Here is a 24318-nt window from a genome sequence, read left to right on the forward strand (position 1 = left end):
AAAACTGGTTATTTCCACAGTTGCAGCTTCCAATGCACTCTATCATGTACACAAATGGTACCAATCTACTGTTTTTAAGAAGATATTTTTCTGTGCATTTTCTTTACCATAAAAGAAGATGGGGGAGGGGGGGAAGGGTTTGAAGAGCTATATGAGCTATATGCTATATGGTGGGCTGATGGCCCCAAACAAGGAGATGGCAAACTGGTGTGCTGGGTCTAGCTGAGAATAGCTCTAGCCAGTGGCTAATAATGATATTTCTGAACAAATTGCTGGTACCAGATGAACAAATCATTCAAGAATGTGTATGGCTTTATAATTATCCCAATGTTGTCTCTTTAAAATGAGTAAGAGCAAGTAAATAAATAATTGAGATCAGAATAATTTACAGTAATGTAACTGGAACTAATGGGAAGATGTAATTGTCCCTGCCTTGATACAAGAATACAATTTATGATTCTATAATTCTTCTTATGCTGCCGTGGCAGTGGAAAAGTCCACTTATAGATGCCATGGTCTAAACACCTGAGCTGGCTTACCGGGATGTAAACCTATGCTGGAGTTGAGCTGTGTAGAATTAAGGAATGCAAGCACAACTTTGAGGCTTCGTGGATGGGAAGAGGTAAAAGGGTGAGTGTAAGAGTGGTGTCCTTGTGAGCTGAGTGCTAATTAACGAAGTCCCATGAAGGCTGTGAACATCTGTCAGAGCCTGCACGAATGCTACAGTGGCGGTGGCACCTTCCGTAGGGCCATGTGGCACCGTGTGTCACATCCTGCCCCACTGTGTGGCTTCAACCCAGCTCTGCCAACAAATGCTGTTCCTCTGGTGTGGGTAGCCTCTTGCACAGAATAGCTGTCCCCACAGATCTCCTTGGCCTTTGTGCTGTGCTCTGGCAGTGAAGGTCCTCCAGAGATGCACCTCGACCAGCCCTTGTGAGAAGCTTCTGGTGCAGCATCCGGTATTTGGGAGCCCTTGCAGCCCACCTCACGTGAAGCAAGTTGGGTGAGAGCAGTCTACCAGCCTCAGGGGCTGCTAAGCCCAATGCTGTGCTCAGAATCACCCCTGTCTCCATCTTACCTCCCACTGGGTCTTGGCACTGGGCTTCCAGGGGTGTCGTGCACTGGGGAGCACGACAGTTGTCAGCTGGGCTTACAAAACCATCCTTTTATCAGCTTGCAACATCATCAGAGGACGGCTGAGGTTGGAAGGGACCTCCAGCTCCTCTGGCCCAAACCCAGCTCCAGCCATGCATCAGAGCACACGTCCAAGGAGGAAATTCCACAGCCTCTGGGCACCCTGTGCCAGTGCCCCATCACCGCACTAATGCTTCTGCATTCGATGCTGACTAACTTCACAAATTTGCCACAGGAGCAGGCAATAAACCCCTTCCCCGTTCTCCAACACCAAGCCGAGGGCGCCCAGCGGCGCTACGCGCCGTCTCACCCAGCACCGCCCCGGGCCGCCTCCGCGCAGTCGCCGTGCGGGCAGGGCGCGCCCCGCCGCCGGTGGGCCGGGCCGTGGCGTGCCGGGCGGCAGCGGGACTGCCAGCGCGGAGGAGGTGCCGGGTATGGCTCCGCCGGCGACGAGCGGGATCCCGCCGATTGCTCCCTCGCTGGGTCCGACGGCCGTCTGGCTGGGGAACCGCTCCGATCTCGGTGGGTGAAACGTCGAGCCGGGACCCCCCTGCTTTCCCGGCCGCTTTCACCGACCCCGCCGCCTGTCCCCGGGGGTCGGTCCGCTCTCCGCGACGGGAGCCGGCGGGGCAGGGGCCGCTCGGGGTCGGGCCGGGCCTTTAGCGGGCTGCCGCGGCGCGGGGAGAGGGGCAGCCCCTCCTCGCTCTGCCCCCGCTCGACTCCTGCGCTGCCCAGGCCGAGCGGGCGGGAGGCAGCGGGGCTCCTCCTGCCCCCGGTTCGGAGCTCGCGGCCCGCGGGGAGGCGCACGGCGCGGTGCCGCCCGCTGTGCCGGAGCGCGGAGCTCCGCGGGCGGCGCGGCCCCTCGCGTCGCGACAGCTCCTGCTGCCGTGCGGCTGTTCGGTCTGGGTCGGCCGTGGGCTGGGTTAATAGAAAAGCAATACGGTGAGCCGTCCAAGTTCTCGTAACCGTTCTGTAGTCACCTTTATTTTGAGCCGGAGTGGTGAGTGACTCACAGAATATAAACGATTCGAGGAACTGCTTCTGCTTGGCTGTCCGATGTGAGGTTGAACTTGGCTTTGTGTTTTGATTTTAGAAACTCGGTTTGTTGTAACCCGTTAGTGCTCCGAATGCTGCTCGCGTACAGAGGAAGTTGCTCCTCGATGAGAATTTCTGTGTTTGTACCTAACCCCAGACGTTGCGATAGTGGTAATCTCAAAGCTGAATGTCTCCTGCTGCCTGTGTTGTCTGAAGTGCGAACTGTTAAATGTAAACTCACTGGAAGACACTCCTTGGCTGCTCGCTGTGCCTCGCACCGGCAGCACGTTACTCTGTGGCCGGGCATGGCTGAGGGCGTATGGCTCATGTGAGAGCAGGCAGAGGCAGCAGCTAGCATGGCTGTGATTACTGGCATGAAATTAGGCACGAAATGCTTTGAATCTTTCTATACGCCCTTTGTCAATCTGTAATTAGTGCTTAGCGCGTGTCAGCTAGGTCCAAAAGGGTTTGAGGTGTCCACCACCTGCTGTTTTGCTCTGAAAACAAGAGGTGTGGAAGCCTTGTCATCTAGCTCATTCCTTCTCTTCAGGAGAGCGGAAAGAAGTACGTACCAGTAGGCACAGCTGGGACCTGTAGAACAACGTTAAATATGTCGGCGTTGTCAGGCTACTACTTCCCAACTTTGACCGGTCAGTTTCAGTGAAAGAACAGTCAGCCTGGAGTTCAGATCTGTGTTGAGCACTAATTGACTTTGCAAGGCCTGAACGTTTTTTTCAGATCTTCTATGGTAGATGTAGGAGAGAAGAGGAATTGCAGATGTTCCTTTTCTTGTTGAGCCTGACCATGTTTTCCTCCTCCTTTGTGAATAAGAATTCTTGAAAGATTAATGTGAGTGTGTGTGTGTGTGTATACATATATATATATATAAAACTAGACTGCTCTTCTGTAGCTGCTACTTTGGCATATTGTTGCACATTCCTCAATCAGTTGGGATGGCTGAGCAGTTTGCTACTGGAATCTTGAGGGGAATGCCTGAAGGCGTTCTAGTAAGCTGCAGGATGGGTGTGCATAGGCTTGTAGGTACTCTTGAAATGTTTATGCCCAGGTTTCTATCACTGAGCACTCTTCCAGGGGAGTTGTAAGGGCATGTGCATCAGTGGGACTTACTAACGACACCTGTGATTTCATCATGTGCATCAGGTGCACTTTTGAAAGAGAACTGTTGCAAAGTGTAACGGAAAATGCAAAAGGTAAAAAAAAGAAAAAAAAAAAAAAAAAAAGCAGTATTTCTTTGTTCTTCCTCCTGAGGTTTGCCAAATGCTTTCTGCTATATTGTCACACGGAGGATATGCTGGTTTTAGTTAAAAATCTTTGACTGATTTCAACTAGTGTGAATATTTGCACAGAACCATTGATTTTATGTGTTTGGTAACATTGCTTTAATGCTGCTGGCACTTGCAAATTTCTTAATGATATGGAATAGTCTTAAACATCTGCTGTGTCCTACAGGGATCCTTTATTTTTCTTAGACAGCCAAATGGGTTAAGTACACTTTATTAATTGGACAGAATGCATACTTTATTTGAAAGCTGAAATTTGATGAGAGGTGTTCCAACAGAAATGCAAAGCATTGTAATGCTGATTAGCAGCATGGGATTCTGATCTGTTTTCTCTGTCTTGCCAGCTCCATCTTCTGGATGGATCAAGTCTCTCTTACTGCTGTACATAGCGCAATTAATTCTTTTTTTTCCACAGGGCTGAGCTGCTGTTGATATTTTTGTCTTTGTCTTTGAAGTCTTAATAATGCTAGGGCCTTCGTGATGTGATTGTCCAGACAGACAAGGCAACTGACAAGATTAGGTCTAGTCTTCATCTGGGATTGCATAAACCACAATGATTTTGAATTGTTGAGGGTTACGTGCATTATACACCACTGCTTTTAGCTATAGTTTGTTGTTAATAGGACCTGTTTGTGCTTAGGAGGTATCTCCTCTCTAAGCTGTTCTTGCCAGCTTTCAGGGAAACCTATGTACGACCATTTTTTTGTGGACAGCTTGTTGAAACTGTTGATGTAGCATGTGACTGGGAGGGAACTTGTCATGGCAGTGACCTGACTCAAAGTTCAGTGGAGAACGCTCACTTTCCAGACCTTCTGCAGAATGTCCCCTTGATATCATCATAAGTTTTGTGATAGCTTCAGTAAGCCAGAGCCTCAGTTTCTAATGTGAGGACTCTAGCAGGCTCCAGTTTGAGATACTATGAAAGACTTGTGGGTTTATGGGTTTGAATGTGATGTTGGGTAGTAAGGATGCAGCTGTGTGTTTTAAGACAGGTTATCCCTGGGACTCGCTACATACATCTTGCAAGTAGTGACAAGGAAGTAAAGCTAGTTATAAGTATTTAAAGCTAGTGCTGGGTGACAGCACTGGCACAGGCTGCCCAGGGGCTGTGGGCTCTCCTCCTTGGAGACCTTCAGAAGCAGCCTGGCCATGGGCCTGGGCACTTGCTTTGGTGTCCCTGTTGGAGCTGTGGCTGGGCTGGAAGGGCCTGGAGGTCTCTGCCAGCCTCAACTGTGCTGAGCTTCTGTGAGCCATGCGGCTGATTTTTGTCTGTGTGCTTGGTTGAGATACTGCTGTTGACAAACCTAATGAAAGTTCTGAAGTTTGTTCCTAGCAGCAGACCTTAAACAACCTGTAGGGCAATTGGCAACGCTGCTACTAATTGTCATCTTCTTTTATCATGTGGCTTCCTCTATCTCATCAGACTTCCTGCTTATTTCACTTCTGTTTGTAGGTTCCGTTTACTACAGGATAGCTAGAAGTGAAGCAGAATTGAACATGTTGAATGTTCCTCTTAAATGATAGCTTTTTTTTCCCGTTATTCAGTTCATGGATATTCCCCAAAGTACCATTCCCTTTAACAATAGGTAAAACAGACATTAGGCAACAGGTTGCCTTCACTTTCCTCTGGAAAACACCCTGTTTAACCTGTTCCTTGTCATCTTTTCTATGGTTTCCTCCGGTCTCCTCTACAGCTACCACCTTAGTAGTAAGACAGGGATGTAAACTGTGATATAAAGCTCCTGTTGTAACTGATTCAGAGTGAAACACAGAGATGCATGTTTTGGGCTTCTCCTGGAGGTAGGAAGTGTCATTGTTTGATGCAGTGTGAGCATACTTCTGTCAGAGTCAGGAGAAAATGAAACACTGGCTATGGTGGCAGCTGCTGTTCCCATGCAAGGTGAGCTGAAGTGGGAATTACCTGCTCATTTCTCTTTGTGGCATTGCCAGCTGATGTCGGCCTTTCATAACACCTTTAAATCATTTCTGTGGCCACACAGTGAACTGAATGAGAAGTGGTCCAGGCATTAAAGAAATAAAACCTAGCAGAAAACACCCAAACAAGTAACTTTTTAAAAGTTATTCTGAAACTCGAGTGGTTCTTCCTTTACCATGGATGAGTGAACTACCACATGAATGAACAGGGAGAGAACTGCTGAAGATAAGGTTGCTGCTGAGACATTTACAGCTGTGCTTAGCTGAGGTGTCTGAGCAGATCCTATGTCTTAACTGAATGCTTCATTTGTCTTACATTGCAGTTAAATAGGTTGTGCAGTGATCATACTTGATTTCTCTAACAATTCAGTTAACATCAAGGCCAACAATAGTTTGTTTCTGTATATTTACATAGAAAGCTATATTTCATCTTCATGCCTGGAAGCAGGAAATATGATCATGCAACTTTTTGAACTACAAGGAGAAGATAGTAAATATGTATGTAGTTATTTATAGTAGACTGATTGCTAGAACAATCAAATTCATGAAATATAAACAAAGCTCTTTAAAAGGCAAGCCATGAGAAATAAATGACGTGGGCTTAATAGGCAAAATCTGGCGTAACAAAATAGGATTCTTGATCAACAGGGCAGAGAGATTACATCATTGTTTATGGGCTTCTTGCTGTAGATTAAACAATACAATAACTGGAATGTGCTTAGAACAATCCATTAGATGTGTATTATACTTAAGTTTAGTATGGAAGACTTAGAAAAATAGTGCATTATTTTAATGATGAATTTTACATTGCTTATGTAACAACTAAACAGATACAAACTTTACTGCAGAAAAGATTTTCTTTTCAACCATCTGAGTTGTTCTTTATGCAGTATAAAATCTTTCAGGGGATTTTGCTTTGTTCTCTGAAACATTTGATAGTTGTCTATTTAGATCATTGCTAAAGGCAAAGCTTTGAGCTGACTGGAGCTTCATCAGGGATGTCATACTGATCATGCTGAATGGAATCTTTTCATGCTGCTAAAACCAAGGAGAAAGTAATTCTGAAGCTTGCTATGAGCTGAGTCTATTAATGTGGCAAATAGATATAAATGAAATAATTGTTCTGAACCTCTATCTGCAAAAAAAGGAAATGGTGTGCTGTTGCCTTTGCAGGATCTTTAGCTCTGTGTTGTGTGGCAAATAGTTGTCTAGGGACACCTAATTCTGCTCTAGGACAACAGCATGAAGTGGGTTGGCCTTGCTGACATGCTCCAGTCTGTGTTTTCTGTGAATCTGTGAAACTGAGGGGGAGGAAGGTTTGCTACAGAGCAATACCTTTGTGTATGTGTCCACTCCAGCCTTGTTATTACTATAGCCTTCAAGATATCATGGTCTTAGAGTTAAAAAACAACAACAACAAAAAAAAAAAACCAAAAAAACCCATTACCTTGTTAACATGGAGAGAAGACTGTTTAACTCAAATATTAATAGATCAAGCTCAGCCATATAAAAACTGTAATTAACAAAGGATGAATTTTTTTTCCTTAGTCGGCCAATTTTTTTTCCTCATATTCTATTTCTTAAAGGTTTTGTAATAAATTCTTGAGCCATTGCTGAGATGGAAAGATTGAGGAGTAGTGATGATTAGAACCACTTTTATGCTGTTGATACTGTATACATACAAAAGTTCTTGACTGAGGCAGACTGACTTTATATTTTACTTTTTAGTTAAGGCTTAGTTAAGGGCAGAGAATACTTAAGATCAATGACTGAAATGTACTTATTCTTAAGCAAACAAGGCTACATGGGATCTGAATTAGTATCATGAATATAATTTGTGATTTGTAGTTTAGGCAGCATTTAAAATGTGCCAAGTATTGTTCCTAAATGTCTGTATTTGGAGTGCATCTTCAGGTAATTTTGATATCTAGACTGATTCTCTGCACAGGCATATGAAAACATCAGGAATGGAAAAAGACTGCAGCAAACTGATTTCAGTCAGTATTGGCATGAATCAAGGAAGGCCTGAATTTTCCGTGAAAATCTTTGTGAGGCAACACAGTATATTATGAGAATGGGGTAACTGTCACCATTCTGTTAATAACCATAACATGCCTCAGAGGAGGAAGAACAGGGATCATAAAATGAGTGATGCGTGACTAATACATGAAACGTATTGCTCGTACCCAGGCAAGTCGTCATCTTGTATTGCATCCTAAATGCTGAAGTTTCTGAGAGCAGAGTTCTTGACACATGGGCGGTGTTTGGTAATGAGTGCTGAGTGCTTTGCTCTGCTTATAAGGTTGAATACAGCAGCAAGTATTTGATCCAGGCAATCAGTTTCTTCTGGAATATTTTTTGTTTTGCTTCTAGTGAATTTTTACATCTCTGATCATTTAATGATGTCATCAAGAACAGTTTTTGTTCTGTGTAGATTACCTATTTACATAAAAATATTGATTTAATTTTTTACTGTTAAGGAAGATACTTCTTAAACGTGCTCATACCTTGTTGAGTTTTAATGGAAGAATTAGATTTTTAGATATCTAAAGACAACTGAATAAAACTTGAGTGGCTCATTTAAATGGACTAGTTTGTTGGAGTCACTGTTAATATGTAAAATATTTTTTTCATTTAAAATTCTGTCTCCTGCCTAATTCTAAAGATTTTTAATTTCCTTTTTTAAAATTTCAATCTAATTAGTAGGCTAATCTGTATTGCTGAGCATTCTGTTGATGCATCACAAGTTTGTTCAACACCCTTCAGTCAGAAAAAAAGGTTTCAGTATTGGCTCATCTATGGCATTTTTAAGGTGTTTAAAATTTTTTTTTAGCTTGTATAGGCTACATTTATCTTTGGAGAATTTTTCTAAGCTGTCATAACCTTTGATGGTGGATTGCAGCTGAAGGGTTTTCTCATTGGTACATCAGGTCGCAGCCTGTGAGCAGAAATGCTCAATGAAATCAAAGATCAGATTGTAGGTTTAAAAATAAAATAAAAAAAAAAACGAAAAAAAAAACCAGGCAAGTGATTCCTTCCAAAAATCAAATTTATTTCAGAACTGTACCCAAGCACTACTGACATGAGAGAAGAGGAAACTCATAAAGATGAGTTACTTGATTGCCTTGATAGAGCAGTCTGCAAACCACAGCTAGTGCTGCTTCACTGAAGTGACTGCTTTAAAAAGTAAAGGCTTTCTAGGGCATGTTTTTCTTCAACAATCTCAATCACTGATCCAGTTTAAAACTCTTTTCAAGGTTTTGGTGTGTTGGGTGCAAAGTCAGTGGGGTAGCAGAGGGGGGAGGGACCTCGTGAAGTGGCTTTGTGTCTCTCTAGGTCTGAAGTAGGAGTTACCTGCCATGGCCATGGAGGAAAGTCAGGAGGAGATTTCTTACGGTGATGCTGCTTTTCTCACAAAGAGACAGAAAACATAAAGAGTGGGATTCATCTTGTGGCCCTCCTAATCCGTCCTCCCACCTGTTAGTTATCTTAAGTAGTAAGTTGCTGTTGATGTCTTTGAAGTAGCGTGCTGTGGTTTTCCCGTTCATTCTTAAAATGGATAGCATGCATCAAAATTCAAAGCACCTGCTGATTTTCCTTACATCAGCACTCTTCATGTTCTGATCTGTTAAGGTCTGTTAATATGTCTCTGAGGTTGTGATGTATGCTATTTCAGTTGGATTTCTTAGATTCTGAAACAATGCAGCCATCAAAATAGTATTTGTTGTAATGGCTTTTCTCCTTCCTGGTAAGTAAATTGCCTGATGAAGTGGGGAACTTTGGATATGTTGGAAGCCAACAAGACCAAACCCATTTCATTTGAATTAATTGTAATGTGAATTAAAAATTCTTACCAAACAAACTGTGAGCAACTTCTTCAGTTATATGGTTCTGTTTATCCTTTCTTGTCTTCTACTTCTCTGTCATGTAAAACAATTGCAGTTTTTAAGTCTAATTTGTTCAATTCTTCTATTGCTCAATTGTCCTGCCCAGGCACAAGTTAAAGCTATTGAAGATTACATACCTAGTAAGTTCTACATACAGTTATCTGCAGCGTTGCTGGCCTTTTTTGAAAAAATGAATAGCTTTCTTTTTTTTTTGTATGCAAGCTAGGCCATTTGGCTCTGTCCCAAGCAAACATCCTGAGGTTTAATTTTAATGTTAGAGTTCATTCAGCCTCCAGAACTATTCAGATGTTTGTTTGCATTTCCTTTAGTTTTCTGCATTCCCACTGTTGTGTAGCACATTGATTCACATGAATACTTAATGGTTTTTAAATTTATATTACTTATACAGCTGGCACAGTAGAGGTAATTTTGAAGTAATGGTCTCTGCAAATTACTGGAGACTCCTAAGTGTGGGGTTTTTTTTCAGAGGGAGGAGTTAGATGGCTTTGAGTATTTCTGTTGTGAAAGCTTCAGTATCATGTAATTGGTTTTCTGATGAATCTTCAACCTGCTTAGTAGCAACATTATGAATTACCATGTCTGTTTTAGTACAAGTAGGTAGAAAATATGGTAAAATATGTTACAATTTTACTCACCTCATTTTGTTGCCGTTCTTTCCTACTCTAAAAAAAAATAGAGTATTTTTGCATGCTTGGAGGTTGTTATGTAAATCTTTATTATGTATAGTGTGTATACATAAACTTTAGAGACTTCGAAGGAATTCTGAGTATGCAAACATGTATTTGGATTTAGCTGAACAGTTGGACATGGTTGGAATCTGTTGTATTCTTCTTATCCCGTTGCTAAGAAAAATTCAAGGATATTTAAGTCTGATCCTTTTGTCAATGCTAAATCCTGTGCTTTTTATCTATTTTGCATGAGTTAGGACTTCAGGAGCAGTATGGAGTTCCCCTCACTGGTGAGAAGGAGTGCTTGTGGTATTTTGCTTTCTGTGAAATATGCTGGCTCTCATGCTGAGATTGGCTAGATACCATTTGTTCTACTCCATCATATTGAAGAAATATCATGTGGGTGTTCTTTGTACGTGGTTGAATATTTGTAATTGTTTTATGCAGAGAAGATACTGACTGTTAGAGGCATAAACTCTGTTTATTCCATTATGTAGGTGATGTACAGGCATTGGCAAGCCATGATTTACCGACAACTACTGTGACAACTGGCAGTAATAACAAGCCTGAGCACCTAGAGTATGTTGCCTTTGTATTGGTGCCTGTTTTCTTCATCATGGGTCTCTTGGGGATCCTCATCTGTCACGTCCTTAAGAAAAAAGGGTATCGTTGTACAACAGAGGCTGAAGAAGTAGAGGAAGAGGAAAAGCCTGATGAAAAAATAGGTAATCAACATGTCTAAAAAAGTATTTATACTTATAAAAATTGCAGCCAATATGGAGTTAACTTTTTGTGAGACTTCTGTCATTCTTCTGTCTAGATTAGATATACAATATTAAGAGAAGTATTTTTGTTACCATTGTGTCTCTTGGTTTTTGGTCTTTGCCAGTCTTCCAACTTCCCTCATGAGTCCTTTAGAACAGTTTAAGAGTTTATGGAGGGATGAAAGTATCCAGCATATTTTTTTGTGACTGTGTACTGAAGTCACCAGATCCCTTTTGTGCATTCCATCTGCTGCTGAAAGTATTGGACATTAGGGAGTTGTGAAAAGCTGCTGTTTAAGGCCTTAAGTCTAAGATTTATGTTTAGCAACTTAAGTTTTATTCGTGTTGCGTTGTCTTTCTCATCTCCCCTCTCAATTAAAAAACTGAGCCTTTGGGTGGACATTCTATTTTATGTAACGCGTGCTGCTTGTATATTTTCTTTTTCTTAAAAATACTTCTGTTCTGTTTTTCTGTTTGTACTCTTACTTTGTGATTCCTTATTCCCCTTTTCCCCTGTTCTCTTTTTCACCCCGGAGAAAAATGCTATATGCAGCATTTGGCTAGGTAAATAGAAAGGTCAAGTCACTTGTAAATGCTTCAGACCTCTTCCTTTCTCCAAAAAGATTGATATCATCTCCACAGGTTCATAGTAAGTGCAAGTTACAGTGCCTCTGTGGTAATGGTAGAGTCATGTGCTGCAGTAATGATCTGTCATTGTGTTCTTAAGCAATCATTGCCCAGGGCATGTACTCAAGCTGTGTGTCTGTTTAATCTGCTGATTCAAGGGAGGAGTAACAGCAAGGTGAGTGGCAGTGAGAGGGGGCAGCTTCCAGGTCTTCTGAGGAAACAGATGTGTAAGCTGCTTTGCAAAGTTGTTGGCATTGGGGTGAAGAAGAGAACGAAGCCTCAGATTTACTACTTAGAGACAAATTTAAGGCCTAACCTATCAAACTTGCCTCCGTCTTCTGATTACTTATTTTTCATTTTAAAGATAGCCCAAATGTCTATTAAGGAAGCTGTGCTTTTTCATTTTTTCCCCCCCTCTCTTTGTGTCTTGAGATTATTCTGGGGAAACTTCCAGCACCGGTAATGAGTGCAGTCAGCTCTAGAAGTACTAAGTGTCTCAGTTATATATGACCAGAGGAGTGCGGAATTTAAGAATCCTAAATGTATAAAATTAAAAAAAAAAAACAAAACCCACCTTGCGGTTGTAAGATTAAATTGAATCCCTTTTATTCTAGAAGCTGATAATACCTATTTTAAAATATTAGCTTGAGATGGTTTGATTTGTTGTTGTTTTCTTCTTTATGTTTAGGATTAGAAATACTGCTTTCTTTTATATCTCCTTATCTAACTAACTATAAATAGAAGTTTGATGCATGTTCATGAAAATATTGAACTTCTTCAAGCCTTAAAGAATGTTAGAGCTGATGCGTAGATTCCATAAACTTAAGTTTCTGGGCTTTCTTGAATAAAGACCAAAAAGTCTAATCTATATTTTCTTTCCAAAGTGACAGCAGATCTTGCCATTTTCTTTCTGTAACATCTTCAAGTGTTTTTTCTTTCTTTCTTACTTTTTTTTGGAGGCGGGGTGGTTTAGTGTAGTTATTTTTTAAGATAACTTTTTTTTTTTTGTTTTAAAAGGCCAAAATATTGACAAAATATTTATTTCATTGCACAGAAATGAATGAAACTGCGCATGAGAATAGTGACACTGTAGGACAAATTATTAACTACATTATGAAAAATGAAGGTATAGTATGGTGAAATTAAAGTTATAAGCCTTTGTGGTGGTGTCTGGTAAATATATATATAATTGTAAATATTCAGAAGTATGGCATGTTTGTATGTTTTCATTTAATAGCCTTTTTATATGTGTATTTGAGATTGCCTGCAGGAGGCAATAATTCCAAGCAAAGTGGAGATATTTTTTGATTATCTGAAAATAATTTTGTATTGTAAGTTTGATTCATGCATTTCTTTATCTTCTGTTAACTGTTGGGACATTTGATTTTTTTTCTTTTTAAAAATATTTTTGCTTGTTTTTCAAAGAAAAGCTTAAGCTTGCTTTCTTAATGGCAACATTTCAATCATGTGAATTTGATATGGTCAAAACATCAGAATGTTTTTGTCTTGAAATAATTCCCATGGCTGTTGTCTGAGGAAGATTTGAGCATTGAGGAAACAGAGTAGACTAGCTCTGACTTGGGAATTCAGACATGATATCTTCCTGTGCTGTCTGCACAAAGTAAATGATAAAATGGATACTATTAGGAAAAAGTAACATAAGCGGCCTGAAAAGTGCTTGGTTAGTTTAGAACATTTTTACCAGTCAAAGCAACCTTTGGAGGAGGGAGGAGACTGCATGTTTTTACAATATAAGAAACTTTTAGCCTGTTAATTTTACATTTGTATGAATTCAAGTTCTCCTAAGCATTGAGCTTGCCTTGTGTTACTTCTGAATGAAGCCTAAATCTCAGGAAAGGCTTCTTTTTGTTGCTGGTTTCTTCTTTCCCCTTAATGACTGCTAGGACTTAGTGCTAGTGTGTTTTTCATCACAGTTGGGTTTTGTTTTTTTGGTACCTTTTCTCTTAAATTGCTCTATAAGTATGAGGTGATGATAGTCCTGTGATCAAATGAATGTTTTTAGAATTTTCAATGATCTTGTGTAGGAGTACTGTGCAGATGGCTGCTATGTAACTTATAGTGGGGCAAAGCTTCGTGTGCAATATGAGCAGTAATTTTAGTAGCTTATGTTAAGAAAATCCCATAGAGCTATGTAAACATTTCTGCATTAGTCTCTCTCATGCATTTTTGGTGGTACAGATAATGCAGCCATCTTTCTTCTAGATGGAAGTTCTTTTAGCACCTTCAGTTTTGTTGTTTGTTTTTCTAAAGTTAGAGCTGTGCGTTTTTGAAGAATTCTATTTATTCTCATTACAGCAAATGCTGATGTGTTAAAGGCCATGGTAGCAGATAGCAGTGTCTTTGAACCCGAAAGGTAATTGCTCAACTTTTTAATGTGTGTTTCCTGAGGCAACTAAAAATGTACCCTTTCAAAGGGTTTTATTTCCTGTGCACTTTGAAGGCTACATCACTTCCTTGAGTTGTCAGCCAAGGGGATAATAGCTTGATTTCCTTGTTGTGTCTTTGAGTTCACTACATTTTAGTGTAAGCCCCACGATAATATCTTGTTCTTCTGGTTATATGTTCTAGGCCTGTCAAAATGATTTATTGCTTTCTTGAGCTAAAGATTTACAGAGGCTGCAAATATTTGTTTACTTTGGGGCGCAATTACTTCCAAATTGGTTTAATCAAAACTTGGTGATTTGAAAGAGCAGAGGCAGTGCTTGTTTCATTTGTGTGGTTGCTAACTTTGAATAGTGTCTCTTTCAATGTTTAACTCTTTTTGCATTATAAATTTGGTAACATACATTGGCTGGCCTACCTCTTGGGCTTCCTTCCACTGTATAACTGTTTAAAACTTCACATAGGGTAAGTAGTTTGCCCCTTAAACGACAAAATGCCATTTAATTAAACATGCTTATGTCTTTATCTAAGTACCTTTAAACTGATTCTATATTACTGTACTCTTCTTATGTAATCCTATATTCCTATTCAAGGCAGAGAAAATGGATATTGAAGTAGTGAAGTAGGAGTGTGTAGTTTTAGCAAAACAAATAATGTGCAACCATTTATCTCCTATTTTAATGATGAGAGGCTTGGTTATTGAAGAAACTCATTTCAAATTTAACAAAATGAACTCTTGAACACAAAGATGATTTTGGAATTATTTTTTCCTGGTGCATCAGAAATATTTGGTAGGATTTTAACTCAGACATCTTGTGTAGGTATGTGTACTTTGAGAGTTTGACCACTGTTTCAGTGAATTAAAATAGAAAAATGGGAGGGACTGTGGTCTTATGAGACTACCAAAAGATATGATGATTTGTTCTTGTATTACTTCTGACAGATGCTCCTGAAGCCTTAGTAGCGTGAGTGCAAATCCCTTGCACTTATTTGTATGTTCAGTCCACTGTGAAATGCTTCCTAGTGATAGAAATAAACATGGTGAAGTTAAATCTGAACTTCTTCTATTTAAAGTCATTTCTTCTTGTCTTTACTTCAAATGTTAAATGGATTTTATTTCCTTTTTAAGTTTCTTTTATTTGTTTGAAGACCACTAAATGCTTCCTGACAATGTGTTTGTTCTGAAAATAAACATCTAAATAGCTCCAGTCTTTCATTGGCAAACTTTATTTCTTTGTTCTCCTTTGAAGTTTCTCTGGTTTGTTAGAATTTTTCTAGAAATAGCATTCCTAAAACTGGATGAAACATTCCAGCTAAGGCATGATTAAAGCTTAATAATGTGACTTTATTAGGTTGATATTTCCATGGTGAGAAAAAACTGGTACTTTAAAGCACCTACATCCTAATGATTCATGTTCAGCTTGTGTTTTTTACTTTCTTTTTCTGAAGAATGACTATCTGGCTAACTGCCTCTGTCTTTTCAATGTTTATTTCTGCTTAAGCACTGAAATTTGTGTTGTCTCTACTGTGATACATCCAGTATTCTTCATAAGATTTCTCAGTGTGTGTCTTTCTCACACGCACACTTTCTTCCTATCATCCTCATTTCTTTGCTTGTACTCTACAGATAGTATAGGTAACCTCAGAATTCATGAATAGTTTAGATATTTTTCTCTTCCATTATTTAAAGAACTATTTAAACTATGGAATATGATCTGGACCAGAATGACTGCATTGAAAATGTCCTTTCAGTTTTACAGTAATCTGATAAACAACTTTCTGGTATGTCCTTTTTCAGGAGTGTTCTGTCTTAAGTTGTAGTCATTTTACCCGTAACAATCTGAACTCTGTCTTGCTTTATGAGAATGCATTGCCTGACTGTGGAGTAATGCTGAAGTCCAAAAAAAGTCTTTGCTTTTTGTCTGTCCTGCCTGCTTTTCTGTTTTAGAAGAAATTAAGATAAATTTTGTGGGTTACTCTCAATAGGTGCATTTTATTCATTGTAATGCTTTTCCTTTTTTTACGGGTCCTTTAAAAAGCAGCTTTCTGAAAGTTTGGCTGAATGATTTGTTAATGCTGTTTCATGACAGATGTTTAGTTCTGCCTCAACGCAATGTTGTGACAGTGTCTTTCTGTGAGTTATTAAAATAAGTTATTTTAATTTATGGACTAAATAAAAAAGAAATATTTAATAAATGGACTAAAAATAATGGAACAAGTCCACTTAAACTATTTTTCTTAATTTTAACCTATTTTTTTCATTTCCTTGTACTTTATGTCAGTTACGTTAACTACGTGATTGCAGATCCATTCATTCATGGAAGTGATTTTTGAACTGTGAAAGCATGGCATTAGAGGGAACATTAATTCATGTATCCTCACAAATAAACAATCCTTCAGAAAAGTAGTTTTTCACTAGATGCAACTGAAAGCTTTACTTTACTCTTTGTTTTCCTTTTAAGAAACAGGATTTAATAGTATACTCTGCATTTCCTTTATACTTCCTCTAGCCCCATGTCTCCTAACGCTCCTGGAAGTCCAACAAGTCCAGGGTCTCCTTTGTCACCTGGTGCTGCTCCACTTAAACACAGCTGCAAAGGCCATCACTTACATACTGTTGGAGGAGTAATAGAGAAGGATGTTTGTTCTCGCTGTAGCCACAAACGATGGCATCATATAAAACCAGCTCACAAATCCAAAGAGCACAGGAGAAGTCGCCTTGGAGAGGTTACAGTACTTTCTGTGGGAAGGTAAGATTTAATGCCACTTCATTGTATCCTTTTCTTAGAGACACTGTAGTGGCCCACATGGGATCAGCTACCCATTAACTTTACTCATTTCTAAAACTAGTGATTGATTGATTTATTATTATTATTTTTTAATGCCATTACTTGTAAACTAAATTTATTTCTAGAGGAAGTAAACAAGACTGTTCTAGAACCCTGTGAATGAGGCATCCACTGTGGCTGCAAACCCAAAGCTATAGTTCTGTTGACACAGTCTAAATGTAATAAGGATTGCACGTGAATAAATTCCTTTTTCTTAATTTGTTATTTCTAGATTAAGTGTGAGGTATAGAAATAACTTCATTTTATTCCCAGTTATTTTTAATTTCCATCTTACTCAGTAGTTGTTTTAGGAAAATTACTTGCCTAGTAGAATAGAATCTGTGGATAGTTTTGAAAACCAAGTCCCTGAGAAAGTGTGATTCAGCAGCAATGAGTGTTTGAGGCGTGTATGGGTAATAAAAAGGAAGATTGCTCTGAAGTGAATGTGGGTCTGTGTGGGTGTGTGCTGTAACCTCATGGTCTTGGGATTCTCCTGTCTAAAAATGCATGCATATCCATATCCTGGCTATGCAGAATGATCTTGGTAATATCTAGTGACTGAATGCAACTGAATATCACTTTTGGTCACCTCAGGTTTAGAGTCACAAAAGTGGAGCACAAATCTAATTCCAAAGAACGGAAAAGCTTGATGTCTGTTACTGGGGTGGAAGGCCTCAATGGTGACATGCCTGCTGCGCCTGCGAAACAGGAAGCAAAAGAAGCACCTGCCACACCTGTGAAAGAGGGGACGCAAGAGAGGAGAAGCTCAGAGTGAACTGCAGGTATGGCACTGGGAACTAGTAAAAGTGATATGTTGGGAAATAGACTAAGGCAACCAGTAAGGAGAAAAAAGGTTGTGAATGTATCTATTCTGTGTGAAAATTCATCAGGCAATTTTGAAAGTTTCTGTAAAAGTCTGCAAAAATTATATTTAATCATTCATCATACATGATTAAATTGGTAAAGCCTAAAATATACTCTTATTTTTTTTTAATCTATTTTTTTATTTAGACCTTAAAATTTGGACAGATGTAGAAAAATAAAAGCTACTTCACGAAGATAGCATCATCGGTCCAAGATCTGTGCATAATTTTTCACAGTAAATGAACAGTTCAGTTCAGTTTGGCAATGTCCTGGTTTCCCAAAAGAAACAAATACTGCTGACTGCTTATTCACTGGAATAATTGCAGTGCTTCTTCATTGTTCTCACTGATACTGCGTGCCAGCTGGCTGTTTATTGGATACTTCTCTGATAGATCAGGAAGGCTTTTAGTACGAATAGAGATGCATAAAAATTCTCATATCACAGTGATCTGTGATAGGCTATTAAACCAGGAGGATGGGGATTCTCTTGAGGTATTAAAATTTATTAAATTGCTTAATGGGATATCAAGCATGTTGAAAATGTCTGCCATATTTTGGAATGCACACCTGGTGGGAGGAGGGAGGGGAAGGGAAGAGACTAGTTGGGGGAACCTAGGATGTAGCAGTTGAAAATGTAGGGGGGGGAAGATGTAACTGATCATCAGTTGGAGGTAAGCCATTTTAGAAGGCAAAGACAATTTTACACAACTGTGACGTGATGAGAGGCTGACCTTTGGGGAAGATTGGAGTTCCAGCATAACAAAATAAAGGCTCTGTATTTGAAGGGAGTGAACAAGTGACAGAACAAGTACAGTGACAGACTCTATAAAAGAAGATAAAATGGTGTGTCAGCTCAGCGCAATTTAAAACTTTCAGTAACCTCAAATATAACAAGGAAGCACACTAATGAAAATTGAGTATGTTCAAAAAAAAAAACAAAACCACACAACACCCAATGTTCTGTAATTCTACCAATTTAAAAAGGAAGACAAATTGTAGAGCTGGCTTGCTATACGGTGGATTACTTCCTCCTAACCTTTACTCTGAGCACAGAGACAAATGAGTGTTAAACTAAGAAGAATGTATTTGTCTGGATACTGTCTCACAAGTATTTTTTTTTTTCTTTAACTGAATGAAATAGGAAATAACCTCTTCCCTCACTAGCTGCATCTGTATACTCATGTGCAGCTGGATTGGGCTTGCAGGTCTGTGGTCTTTTTTTTCCAGTATTTCCAATGGGAGATCAGACTGTTACAAATTCGTTCTTTGACTTATTAGAAGATAATTTGTCTTTTAACATGAAAAATAGCAAAAAAAGGCATATATGAAAATAGTTTGTTCCAGTGCACTTGTGATTTGAAAAGTTTGTTTTCATTCTAGAAATGCTTTATACCTGTTTTGTAATTTGTCCTTTCCCAAATCAATGAAAGCTATTCCTTTTAAGTACCTAAATATTGTTCCTTAAGTTTGAACTATTACTACTTTAATTTTAAAAAAAAGCTGCTCTTTTGAGAGAGAGTAGTATAGCTATTACCAAAAAAAAAAAGTGTCCATCTTTGTTTTTTTTTTTTTTCTGTAGAACCTCCCTTAGGATTTAAGATACTGCCCTTTTTGAAAACAAATACTCTAATGGCAGAGAAATGACTCAGGGGAATCACTTGTAATAGCATCTCCAGTCCAGCAAAACTATTTTCTAAACTTGGGACACTAGCCAGGTCTGTTTGCTCTGCACTATCAGGGAAAAAAAATAAAAATAAAAAACCCAAAACAAAAAAAACTCAGCTTTTGCCTGAGTGCTTAACATTCTGTTCTCTAGTGTGGTTCTACATGAGTTTTTGTCTGCTGCCATGAAAAGCTGTTCATAAGTAAGCAGATACTAAGTTAGACTTTTGTTTCAGTTACTTGCTTCAGACTTATAATAAAGTATTATAGCTTAATTTACTGACACTGAATGAATGGATAAGCAATGTTTAGGACTTCTGTGCCTGTAGCTCATAAATGTATGATTAAAAAGCACATTGTTTTGGAGAACATGGTTCAGATCTTCCAGTGTAGAGGAAGAAGGGAGGCACAAATGTGCATGTAAGTGCTGCCAGGAAAAGGTTTGTTCCAGCTTTTTGGAGGCACTAGTTTGGTCCTTGTGCTTTAAACGGCTATAACTGAGTTCTGTGTGAGATGAAATCTGAGTTGGGCTGTATCTTCATGCTTCTGGTTACTTGTGTTCACTGCTACTCTTGAGTTCAGTTTTGCTTCCGCTAAACTGACATATTCTTAGTATTTTCTTGAAATGAGCTCTGCAGCGTTTCAGCTTATCCTTCCATCTTGCTGCCTGCATCTTCTATACTTAGCATGTCTTCTGTCTATCTCTGAGATCCATGATCTTGAGCAGATTCCATTTCATCATTTCAGTTTACTTGAAATATTTTTAGTGGCACATGAAAAAGAAGTAAATATGGAGCAGATACTTAATGTCAAGTGTTTGAGTTAAGCTCTTGGAGTTCCTTGGCAAGCTACTAAGAAAACAAAAACTTGAGTTACTGCTGTGCTGCAGCTTTGTGATGTTTGCCATTTCTGGTATCCCTTTCTAAGTTGTGTGTGCTTTACACTGATGTGATTTATTGGTTTGCTGGTGGTTTTGTCCATCCTTTTCATGATTACCAGCTGAATGTTTAGCTTTTCTCATTTCTTATTTTAAGGCTTGTGATGCATAATCACCACACTAAGTAATTCAGGCTTTTTTTTTTCTATTTCAGAACATCTGTTTTTAATTGACATGCTTATTCTGTAACTAATTTTTCTCATGGACTTATCTGTGAAATTACTCTCTTGTTTTGCAGGTGGAACTTCTAAAAGAAGTTAGTCAACTAGCACTTTGGAGAAAACAGAGGGCTCCCAAGAAATGCATTCTTATTTAAGGAAGTGTTTTTATGGCACTGTAGCATTTTACAAATTTTGTGATGGCATCCATGCAAGGTTAAATAGTTACTGATTTTTATTGGTGAAAAAAACATTAAGATTTACATATACATACTGTTGCACAGTGTGGACCTCATACCAAAAGTTGAGTTTCATCTTCAAAATCAAAAATATATATAAGTTTTTGGACAGGGAAGGTAAAAAGTCTTACCAGATATTTTTTTTTCTTCACCCCTCTAGTCCATCTGGATTTTTTAACTCTGTTCTTCCCTTCCAGAGCTCACAAATACTCACTGAAGGTGAAAGTCAGACTACAGAAGATGAAAAATACTCTATTAATCTAAATTTTAGTAGCCAAGCAAACCACACAAGAAAATAAACATTTTCAGTCAAATCTGCATGTGTGCAGACATGCAGAAGTATGTAAGCCTTCCTGACTCTGTGAAAGGTAATTCACAGTACAGACTGGCTTAGCTATATGCAAATGTTAAATGATACTGTTGTCCTTATTCCCATTACCTTGATAACTATTTAATATTAGGCTAAAGAGTGTCTTCTTCTATGCACTTGGTTGAGCTTTTGGAAAGGTCACTTTCATTAAGACCATTTGTTCTCCAATTTTCTTGTAACTACTTAGTCGTATTTGCAGATTGCCTAATAGCTTTGCCTTTCTCTTTTGTTTTTTACCCACAGGTTCCTTATTAAGCTAAGGCAACATATTTGAACCACTAGATAAGGATATGGAATATTTGTCATTAAAAATTTATGGAGTGTGTACTGAAGTACTTCAGAGGGTAGCAGTTCTCACTGGCACCAAAATCTTAAGCCATTGTTTCACTGCCTTAATATTTTGAGCATGATCTACTGCTAAAAATACCAGTGATGGTTTTGTGATGTTATTTTTGTGTCTACTTATTATGACCTTTACAATCTTATTGCTTTATTTTGGCAAGGCAGAAGGAGGGGACCTTTGCAATATTTCAGCAAATTTTGCTGTGTGAAAGAAACTGAAAAATAACATTTTCTCCAAGTGCCTAAGAATATAAGCTGTAGGGTAATACCACGTAGTAGAGATTATGCTATTTTCTGAGAAATATACATTAATTTAATCTAACTTATGAACTCTGTAAAGATCAGTGCTTCTTTTGAAATTGATTTGTTTTAAATTGCTTTCAATCTTTTTTGTCCAGCTGTCTGAACTGTGTTTTTCTTTCAGATCTAAGAATCTTCATCAGCTTATGTAATGTTAACAATGTGTACAAATATTAAATTCATATTCATTTTTTTTAACTGTATTAGGTACTCCCACATCTTGTCAGAGAACTTTATTTGATGGCTGCTGGGAAGTATGTGCTGTGATTGCATTCCTTGTATCAATTAGATATTGACAGATCCAATTATAGGACAGCTTGGGTTGGAAGGGGTCTTAAAGATCATCTAGTTCTGCCCCCCCTGCTCTGGGCAGGTTTACTGCTCGCTAGGTCTGAACACTTCTCACAGACACCATATTTGGTTGGGGGGAAGAACAAACAAATTAAAAAACAAACAAACAAACAAACCCCAACCAAGCTCCTGAAAAGAAATGATGGTTTATTGTGCCTTTTAGAATTGATATTTTTGAGAGAATGCTCATTCTTGAGTACCTAAAATAACTCTGACCAGGACTGGTACTTGAGTGTTTAGCATCCTTGCTGTCATTAATTTAAGTCTGGTTTTAAAATCTCTTTGATGTTTAACAAACTACGAAGCTCGCCTTATAGGCATACATTTGATAGATTCTTGATTATTTTTTTCCTTCTTCAAACTTCACTTGACTTCAATAAAAAGCTATTTATTCTAGAAGAGTTTAATTAGTGTTGGTTATAGTAGTTAGCTTTCAATTTCCAATAGATTTGAGAGCTATGAGTATAAAATGTTATTGGAAAAAGGGAGTATTGGGCAAAGCCGAGCAGTTTTAAACAGTTTTCAGAAAGAAGATGTACAGTTACAGACTGTCTCAAAAGCTTTAAAAAAAAAAAAAAAAAGTTTTTAATTTGATGGTATTGTGTTTTAATACATGGTGAGCTAGTATTGCAAGGTAACATACTGAAAGAATTCAAAAGAAGCTTAAACAAAAATGTCCTATTTTCTTACTTAATTTAAAAGTACTTCCTATTTTGATTCTATTTGAATTATGTAGAATAAAATTAAAATGTGTTGGATATGTAAAACATTGTTTGCCTGTATAACTTTCTTACATAAGGTATTGTAAGACCTGGTATGTGCAAGAACTGAATTTGTACATTGCTTCTTCAATAAGAAGATTTAGAAGTGGTGCCTGTTTTTATTGCCTTTAACACTACACTTTGCAGTTTTGTAGTGATATGGACATTGCCATATTAGTCAGCCTTTCTTAAATTTGCATATCAGATGTATTTTTAACAACGTAGTTTCTATACAACTTTTGTACTACCAAGCAGATAATAAAAGATTGATTCTTAAACTCACTTGTGATTTCTTTAAACCTGCATCATTGTGTGGATCTTGACCATTACACATTCTGAGCTTCTAATGTGTTATGTTAAACTCTTTGCACTATGAGTTTTTGTTCGTGGAGGCTAGGCTGTTGTGTGATGTTCTTCCTTACTATTTTCTTGGCAAATAATGTAATTGCTCTGTATTTATCTTGGAAAGAAGATTTATAAACTTTACTCTGAGCTGGTATCTGACTGAAGACCTTTTGCCTTTAATGTATCAGGGCTTTTAACTTTTTATTGTATGTGATATTGAGCTTTTAGAAGATATGCAACATTCTCATTATTCTCAATTGTTTTTTGTAAGGTATGGAAAGAAAAAGTACAAATGACAGGAAGCTCTTTGCAGTTGCTTCCTCTGTGTCTCTCGCTGATATTACAATGCTTAATTTGTTACATTATGTTCTCACAGATGACTGCAGTCTGCAAATGGCATTACAGTGAATTTTGCTGTATGAATAGGTGAAGGAAGCTCAAAGCAAGATGTTGTGGCTAGCTGGATGTAATTATCAGTGTACCATCCTGTTTGCAGTTCTTCTGTTCTTTATTTCAGTGCTTCCTAGCTGCATCACACAAGGTCTGTTTTGAGATCTGGGCTCGTTGAGTTTCAGAAGTTTATATGCAGCTGTGGTTTACAATCAGAACTAGGAAAAATAAAAAGAAAGAAAAACATTCTTCCAGGCCTCTCTTTTCTCAGAGAGTTGTGACAGCGCTACTAGAAAATTAATGGAATTTGAAAACACATTTAGATTCTTATTTCCAGATACTTTCTTCTCCTTTTCATCTACATAACAAAATAACCATAGTGTAGTATTCTATATGTCTTGTTTTTCTTTTTGTGTGTTTTCCACACTCAGCTCCTTGACATTTCTACTGCTTGAGGTATATTTAATTGAAAACTGAATACAAATTTAACCGTCATCAAGCTTTGAAAAGATAATTATAACAAATTTGTAACACATATACTTTTATTAGCTATATGTTGAATAAATAACGATTTCTGTTTTGAAGTTTGAGACGTTGTAATTGAACTGGCATAAATCAGTTCTCAAAAGAAATTTGACTTTTTTTTTTTTTTACCAGAAGGAAACTGTTATTTCCCCTCAACACAGTGCTTTATTTTATTACGTGAGGCGTTATGCCAGAACTCCTCAGTCTACCTCATGTTGCTGTAGCAAAATAGATAAAGGGAAGTACTTCTGTTTATTAATACCTGATTTTATTGGTGAAAAGCACATGTCCAATGCGTCCTTGGAACATGGTAAACATGAAAGAGTTGTTCTCATTTCTGATTCTCTTTGTGACCAACACTCAGTTTAAAAGCATGCTGTAATGTACCTGGTGGCTCTTCACTCTTTTCTTTCTGAATTCTTTCTGCTATTCACAAGTACAGAAATCCTGACAAAATTGAAACTTCATGAT

General features: G+C 38.3%; 1 protein-coding gene across 1 annotated transcript; it reads left to right on the forward strand.

Annotated features, from left to right (window-relative positions):
• The first annotated feature begins 1481 nt into the window (after positions 1 to 1481).
• On the forward strand, positions 1482 to 22865 carry RELL1 (RELT like 1). The gene is made up of 7 exons (XM_031588457.2): positions 1482 to 1656; positions 10479 to 10706; positions 12427 to 12498; positions 13689 to 13746; positions 16286 to 16525; positions 17198 to 17385; positions 20305 to 22865. The coding sequence occupies exons 1-6, from the start codon at positions 1569 to 1571 to the stop codon at positions 17376 to 17378; spliced, it is 867 nt and encodes a 288-aa protein (XP_031444317.1). The 5' UTR covers positions 1482 to 1568; the 3' UTR covers positions 17379 to 17385; positions 20305 to 22865.
• The last annotated feature ends 1453 nt before the right edge of the window (positions 22866 to 24318 follow it).

Source organism: Phasianus colchicus, chromosome 4, assembly GCF_987193195.1.
Source record: "Phasianus colchicus chromosome 4, bPhaCol1.hap1.1, whole genome shotgun sequence".
Classification (NCBI taxonomy): Eukaryota; Metazoa; Chordata; class Aves; order Galliformes; family Phasianidae; genus Phasianus; species Phasianus colchicus.

Bases quoted from the DNA above. Each gene is read 5' to 3' on its own strand.
- RELL1 (XM_031588457.2), top strand. From the start codon at position 1,569: ATGGCTCCGCCGGCGACGAGCGGGATCCCGCCGATTGCTCCCTCGCTG. The intron at 1,657-10,478 runs GTGGGTGAAACG...TCCATTATGTAG, and splicing joins GGGGAACCGCTCCGATCTCG to GTGATGTACAGGCATTGGCA. The intron at 13,747-16,285 runs GTAATTGCTCAA...TACTTCCTCTAG, and splicing joins AGTGTCTTTGAACCCGAAAG to CCCCATGTCTCCTAACGCTC.